Genomic DNA, 7660 nt, shown 5'->3' on the forward strand with positions numbered 1-7660 from the left:
ATTCTAATCACAAAGAGGGAGAGAATACATTCCTTATGACAGATCATTTTGGAATATCAGAATGTTTCTACTTTGGAATGGGTAATGCTGTTACTACTTAAATTGCCTTCATTAAGCTTTAGATTTTAAACCTCTCTGAGATGAGCAGAGAGACACTAGCCACCTTTTTTCTGTTTGTAGACAGAGCCTGGTGTTATTGTTCTGAGCTTCCTACTGTTCCTTTGCAACTGAAGGAACAGAAACATTGTTCTGATATTGAAAGCATGCAGGAGGCAGGGCCATCTCCAAACTTCTAGTATGAGGTCTGAGCAGCACTGGCCCAGTCTATGAGGTTTCTGAGGAAGGATTTCTGCAGTTCTTGCATTTACCTAGAATTAAAAAAAAAAAAAAAAGGATTTGAATGATTGTTGGGGAGGTAAATTTAAACTATAATTTTTGTTAATGTTTCAATGTTGCTGTCTTGGGTAAACAATTCAAGTGACCTGTGAGGCCTGGTGCTCTGCAGGAATCAGCTGGTGGTCACCGAATCACCTAAAACACAAACTGAAATAATCAGTAATGCTGTTACACACCCAACACATGGTTAAACAATACCAAGGAACTGGCTATTTTCCCGGTGCTGGAGGATAAATTGGCAGGGAATGTGTTTTTTCCCCCAAGTTTTTACTGGCAAGGAAGGTAACAAAAATGAAAACAAACAAAAAAAAAAGACAGCGAAGATATATCTATGCTAAAACTGAAGAGCTTGAGATAAACCACTGATTTCAAAGCTTCTGCAGTGAAATTCATCTCCCTTAAATCGACAGACACTGAAAGTGCAGGTGCGTGCATCTAAGCTAGTCATCTTGGCTTTTATATTGTTAGCAAGAGATAGAAGCATATCTAAAACGCAACTCAGCTACTTTCAGGAGTCTGCTTTCAGATGAGGACCATTCTCCAGACGTGCCTCTTCCTTCAGCTGCTGTCAAGGAAGTCTAACGACCTAGCTCAGATACAAACGTCTACACTGCAGACATCTGAAGTTAGATCAAGTCCCATCCCGGCAGCCACCTGGCAAAGTTATGCCACGCATTTTACAAGCTCTGCTTGCATCAACGTGACTGCCTACACGCGTTCAGCCAGGCACCACCTCTGTGCCTCGCTCTGGGGGATGGAAATCGCAGAGGAGATGATGAAACCAGCTGGACCAGGGTTAACACTGGTGCAGCATCTCACCCAGGCAGCGCCTCAAGTCCTTCGAAGGAGACACCTGCACAAGCCCCCTTTTATTGCTGTGTTTTGCAGTGTTTGCCTCAGGTGTAACTGCAACAGCGCTGCCCTCAAAGGACGTCCTTCTGCGCTCCCCAGCGCGCCTTAAAGAAAACCGCCCGACTGAAGCCCCGAGGTCCCAGTGCGGGGCCTGGGAGGACGAGTGGGCGGCAGGGTAGCTCCCCCCCGGTCACCCAGCAGGGCGGACGCGTGCCGGGCAGGAGGTCGAGAAGGAGCCCAGGGCGCTACCGCCGCGACAAAGCCGGGTGGCGACCGGACCGGGGCCGCCGAGGCGGCAGCCAGGCCCGAGGCGACCCCTGCGTCACCGCCCAACCGCCGCGGCCGCGGCCCCGGCCCCGCCTTGGGGCGCGGCCGGCGGCGGCGCTGCCCGCCCTTCCGGGCCGGCGGGCGCCATGGGGGCCGGGGGGCTGTGGGTGAGGGCGGCGCACACGGCCCTCAGCGGGGGGTTGGCGCTGGGGCTGCTGCTGCACCGCACAGGTGAGGCCGCGCCGCCGCGGAGCCGCCCCCCCCCCCCCGCTCCCTTCGTTTCCCTCGTGGGAATCTGGCTTCTCCCCGTCGTCTTTTCCCCCCCGCCCGTGGCGGGGGCTCCACGGGGCGCGCCCGAGCGCGGAGCCGCGCAGAGGCGGGTAGGGGCGCCAGGCGCCGCCTGAGGACGCTGTAACGGCCGCGTTACAGGACGCGCCGCGGAGCCGCCGCAGCGCGCAGAGGCCGCGGGCCGAGCGCTCGGCTGCGAGGGGGTTTTATACCGACCCGGAACATGGCGCCTTCCCGTTTTATAAACCTCGGGTGGGGACCGGGACTAAATAGCAGCGTTAATTCCCTTTACAGCCAGGCTGTACAGACGCTCCCCGGAGGCTAAGCTGTGTGACCCCTTCGTTCAGGTCGGAGAAGAAATCCCTAAACGTTTTGCACAGAATTACTGCTTTCTTGTGTTGGTTTTTTTTTTTTTTTTTGACGGGGGGTTACCTTTCAGATCTGCGAAGGCAAGAGGAGCGCGGAGAGCTGCTGCAGCCGCTGGTCTTTGTCTTACTGGTTCTGTGCTCCGTCCTGCTGTACTTTAAAGTGTCTCTCATGGATCCGGGTTTTGTTAAGCCTGATGAGGAAGTACAGGTAAATCATTGCGTGAATGAAAGTGCTGGGGCTATAAAATCTATAGACTGCTTCCCCCCCCCCCCCCCCCCGTGCTAGATAAGAACAGTCCGCAACAGTTTCTGTTGCGCTTGGCATAAAGGAAACATACAGAGACCTTTGGAGATGAGGCCAAAGAGTCTCTGATTCATATTCTGTAAAGACAGTAGGGATCACCCAGGGTTTAAGTTCATCTTTAAGATGTTTAAGTTCCTCTTTGTAAGCGCACTGTGCTGCTCCAGCGCAGGTCCTCTCCTGCCTCAGAGGCTCAGTACCCCGCGGAAAGCACGCAGGCTTTGTTTTATGCTGAGAGCTGCTAATTGGTGCAAGTACAGAAAGAACTGAACTGAAGAGCAAGCTTGGAAGAAAGTACGCTTGGCAGCTCTATTTATTGAACTGTTTGTAGATCTGTTGCCCTCTCAGAGGACAGATACACAAACAAGTAACAGCGAGGTGAATGGAGGTGCAAAGTTACAGTAATGGAGAGGTAGCCTATGCCAGGTTCACTGCATTCCTGATTGTATAGGATTAAAGAAACTACGCATTATTGTATAGGATTAAAGAAACTATGCATTATCATTTTTAATCTTCCACCATTTATATAAATGTCTGGATTATGAATAAGTAGCACTGCTTTTACTGAAAGGCCATCACTACTATGTGTGGAAGCAGAGTCCGGTCTTGTTTGTTTATGTCCCAGAATGTAGTTTGGGGGTCCAGGTGGTGTCTTATCAACAATTATTTCTGCCTGGACACAAACATTCCTTTGAATGGTTACAATAACCTGTTCTCTCTGGATATACCTTAACTATCTGAAGTGGAGTTTCATGGATCTGTACTTACATAGCAGCTTTTGTACCTCTCCAGGAATTACTCGGTTTAACTTTCCTCATGACTGAGGTAACAAGCACTATATATTCATGAAGTAAAAGGATCCAGGCAGCCCAGTGATGCCAAATGGGCTAATAGCTGCTGTTACTTCAGACAGCAGCCCATGAAACATCTTTACTCACTGTCTTTTTTGGTAGGCAGGAAAGACTGAAGAACAAAGCATGGTGACACCCCAAGTTCCAAGCAATATTAAGATGCGGCGCTGTGGCTACTGCATGGTGAAGGTAGGTATTCTTGACGCTCTAGAAAAGGATGGGATGGCTGATTTATAAGCTTGCATTTCTTTGACAGCATCTTTGTACGACTGATGTTGCCTGTGTTTTCCTGCTCAGCCATTGCTCCTCACTGTTCTGTGGTTTGGAGGCATGGCAGATCTGATTAACTCTGTCACAGCATCACCCTCTTGCTGAAAAACCCACAACAAAAGCAAATACAACTAACAAATTGATTTCAGGTACAATCCTGAACTGAAAAGTGATCCAGATGGACTGTGTAACTAAAGATGTAATGATGGAAATTGGCACGTATGCTAATGTTCCAAGGTTGAAAGAAGTCCCTGCTAGCTTATAGAAACAAAGATCTGCTTTTGCTCTATTCCACCATGGGAAGATCATATTCTACGTTCTTATTGCCGTGTCAGTCAGACCTTATTGTATTGTCAAAAAAGCTTCTCTTGAACGTAGAGAGCCAGAAAGGCAGCTGCGCACAACACACAAGAACTGCTAGTCACTGTGAGCTTGTTTGGAAGCCTAGAAACAACAAAACATTAACCTGAACTGTAAAACTGTAAAGCCTAGAAATGCCTCTTTTCAAAGTGTTCCTTATCAGTTTAATAAAATCCAGTATTATCTCAGCTTCCATGAATTCCTGAAGAGTATCTACTAAAAGAAATCGGCTTGTTGCAAGAGGATAAGCTGGCAAAACATACATATGTTTCGGGGAAAAAATGCTAGGAAGGCACATCCGTATTACTTTTCTCAGTCATATCTTTCATCTTCATCCCTGCACACTCATTCAATATCAGTGGTCCTATTTTTTCACTTCAGCTCCCTGCTCATGCTTTCCTGAATAGCTACAGCCTATAAAAATAAACTGATTGGCTGTATCTCCCTACTTTGCACACTGGGCTTCCCCTATTGGTAGATAATAAAGAAAACGTATAGGGAGGTGTGGGAGAGTCATTTCATTTGAATCTCACTCCTTTGGATCTGTACCAAAGGATCATGATCCCTTTTACTTGTCTTAGTAACGTTTATATTGTACCTTTATTTCAAGAGGGAGTCCTTTTGGGACTGCCTTGCTGTGGAGGAAGACAATTTTACATGATGCTCTTTTCTACAATACAGGGAATTGAACAGGAGTGGACTATTGCTCGTGTTGTGTTTTCTTCTGCAGCAACCAATGCGAGCCAAGCACTGCCAGCTGTGCCAGCACTGTGTTCGGCGTTATGACCATCACTGTCCCTGGATTGAGAACTGTGTAGGAGAGAAGAATCACCCTCTCTTCATAGTCTACTTGAGCGTGCAGCTTGTAGTTTTGCTGTGGGCAGGTCATATTGCTTGGTAAGTCCTGGACACAGCAGTTTTACCGCTCCTTTTGATGCTCCTACAGCCCTACTGAAGGCTTTGTGCAGAACAGAACAGTGTTTGGATTAGCTTTGAATGGTCACCACCTTTTTTGCATACTGCAGATCGGCTCTTCTGAGACCCCTAATCTGCTGCGCCTTCTCGTAGCTTATCCACAATTAGTTAAGCAGAATCTGATAATTTGGGTTTTGTTGTTCATCTTTGCTTTAAGCTTAACAGAATTATTAACCTAATGAATTTTGCTTCACTTAACTATAATACAATCTTCATTTAGAAATTGAAGTATTGGAAGCTGCAAGTGGGTTTCAGCTGTACCTCTGTTCAGGAGAGGAAGCAACTAAAGACTACTGTATCTCTCCGTTAGGAGAGCCAGCATCTCTTAAATTTCTTAGATCTTAAGTCACCACTGCTGCAGCCTCTTAAGAGTATACAGCATATTAACATCGCTGTAGTAAAAGATGATCAGAAGTTCACTCCTTGTGAATCAAACTTAAATGTGCCGTCGAGTTTGTTTGGCTTATGTAATTTAGTTTTACATCTTTAACCTTGAGCATGTTTCTCTTTGAATTGAAAGGTCAGGCCTCTACTTGGAACAGTCCTGGGATTGGCTGCAGCACAACATTTTCCTCGTCGTTTCCTTCCTCCTGATAGTCATGTTCACCGTTTTTGTCCTGTTGCTGCTTATTTCACATCTCTATCTGGTCTCTTGCAACACCACCACCTGGGAATTCATGTCACAGCATCGCATCTCCTACTTGAAACACTCCGAGTTGGAGAATCCCTTTGACCAAGGGGTAATCCTCAACCTTTGGAGGTTCTTCTGTTCATGCCACCTCACTGCATGGGAGAAAATCTACTTTCACAGGGATAGTGAACCTGTCTAGTCACAGCAGGACCTACTTAGTAAAGTGCCAACACACCTGCAGGTTGCTGGATGAAATTTTACTAATGCAAATTGCTGCTGTTTCCTTGTGTGGAACTTCAGCATATTCTGAACTATGCAGCTTGTTCCGCAGCTTGCTCGTCCATAAAAGCAAATTTACATTTTTAGAAGGATAGTCAGGGTTATACGGATAGCACTGTTGAAGGGCAGGTATTGGTTCTGAGAAGGGCAGAAGGCCAGATATTTTGGACTGAATGAATGTATCTCTTTAAACTTGCTTCCTTTTGTTAACTGCATCCAGATCGCTTCAGAAGAAATGCAAGAGTAGCGTGAAAAGGTATGTGCACTTCTGCTCCCTAAAGTTTCACTTTCCTATTGCTGCTAGAAAACAGCAGCTGTTACAGACAAGTGGAGCCAGAATCAATATAATTCCTGCGGCCTTTCTTCACAGTGCCGTCTCTCAGTAGTGTTTGACAAATAATAGAAACATTCTGAGTAAATATATGGATAGTCGAAAGCAAATTTCATTTTGACTACATGCTTAAATGTCACGCTTTTCACAAAGATCTGAGGTTTAACAGTGTTCATGTATATGAGAAACAGCTGTAAGGCACAAAATTCAACTGATGTAATTAGCCTCATACTTTGTGATGTCCTGACCCGCTTCCTAACAGCGGCACCAACTTAAAGGGGGGGGGGGGGGGGAAGAAAAACTATGCACAGTCCAGAGACTATTTTGAATGTGTTCAGCTAAGAATGATGCCATTCACTTTTTATTGGACACAAAAGCAATACTTGCCTACTGAGCTATTTCTGCAGATAGCTTCATGCCTCAGCGTTTACTGGGGAGCCTTTACTCTTTCTGGGGAAAGAGCCTTAATTTATTATATATACAGGAAAAACACTAAACTAGTAGTAGAGGTGGTCACTTCTTGCCTGGCTTAAATAACACTGGTGGTAATACTACTACCTCAACATCGTAGTAAAATTTTACTAGAAAAATACAAAATTCCACTGTAAGGGGAAAGATTCTAGGTCCTCTTTATTTCTATGGCATTAGGGGGTGCTGACAGCTTTCTAGGATAGAAGCAAGATTACTTGTTTTCCATTGTAATAGAAGGTCATACTTCAGGTTTCCATGAAGGACTACAAGGAAGGTTGGGATGAGCACCTCTCAGCTTTAAAGGCAGAAAAGCCTATGGTGCGCATTTTAGTCTCGACTTTTTTTCTGTTAAAGTCTTAGTTAAAGTTATTTTGTGCCTTAATCTCCTTGACTCAGGAGTTAACACCAAGTTGGGATTGCATCTGGCAAACTGATAGGATGCACTCAGGGTCTAAGGTCACGAGCACTCAGGAAAGGGGAGTGCGGAGTCACTGATACAGCACTATAGTCCAAAAGCAGCTTAAAAACAACTGAAGGATCCCTTATTTTGGCCAGTTCCGGAAAGAGCTTGTAACGTGTCCAGTCTGGTTTGTTCAGGGCAGAAGCTCTTATCAGGGGGATCTCAGAATATTAAGACTTTTTTTTCATAATAATGATGCACAATACATGAAGGTTTGTGTAACTTATTCATATCAGTGTCGCATCTACCAAAGTAGGCTCACCTACCACTTAGCAATTTCTGGTTCTTCAGTTATCAGCCAAATAATACTCAAAACACACACTACTGCTCTGTTTGGCAATTCTTTTTTAAAATGCACGTGGATGGTAATTTATAGTCTTTTAACTCTACTATAAACTATTAAAAGATTACATATACCTTTTGTGGTTCTCTACGCCTCTCCCTCTGAACCCCGTGTTCTAGGCTTCACCTGTGCTAACAATTCACTGTGCTACTTACTTTATTGAAGCCCTGACCTTAAAAAAGTGGCAAAACAGTACTGTAGGGACCAAAACCAAACC

At 45.6% G+C, this 7660-nt stretch overlaps 1 protein-coding gene across 1 annotated transcript; it reads left to right on the forward strand.

Annotated features, from left to right (window-relative positions):
• Positions 1-1624: 1624 nt before the first annotated feature.
• ZDHHC12 (zinc finger DHHC-type palmitoyltransferase 12) lies at positions 1625-7516 on the forward strand. Its single transcript, XM_068914679.1, has 5 exons — positions 1625-1746; positions 2243-2379; positions 3426-3512; positions 4684-4850; positions 5449-7516. The coding sequence occupies exons 1-5, from the start codon at positions 1662-1664 to the stop codon at positions 5756-5758; spliced, it is 786 nt and encodes a 261-aa protein (XP_068770780.1). The 5' UTR covers positions 1625-1661; the 3' UTR covers positions 5759-7516.
• Positions 7517-7660: the final 144 nt, after the last annotated feature.

The sequence above is a fragment of the Struthio camelus genome, chromosome 20, assembly GCF_040807025.1.
Source record: "Struthio camelus isolate bStrCam1 chromosome 20, bStrCam1.hap1, whole genome shotgun sequence".
In the NCBI taxonomy this organism is placed as follows: Eukaryota; Metazoa; Chordata; class Aves; order Struthioniformes; family Struthionidae; genus Struthio; species Struthio camelus.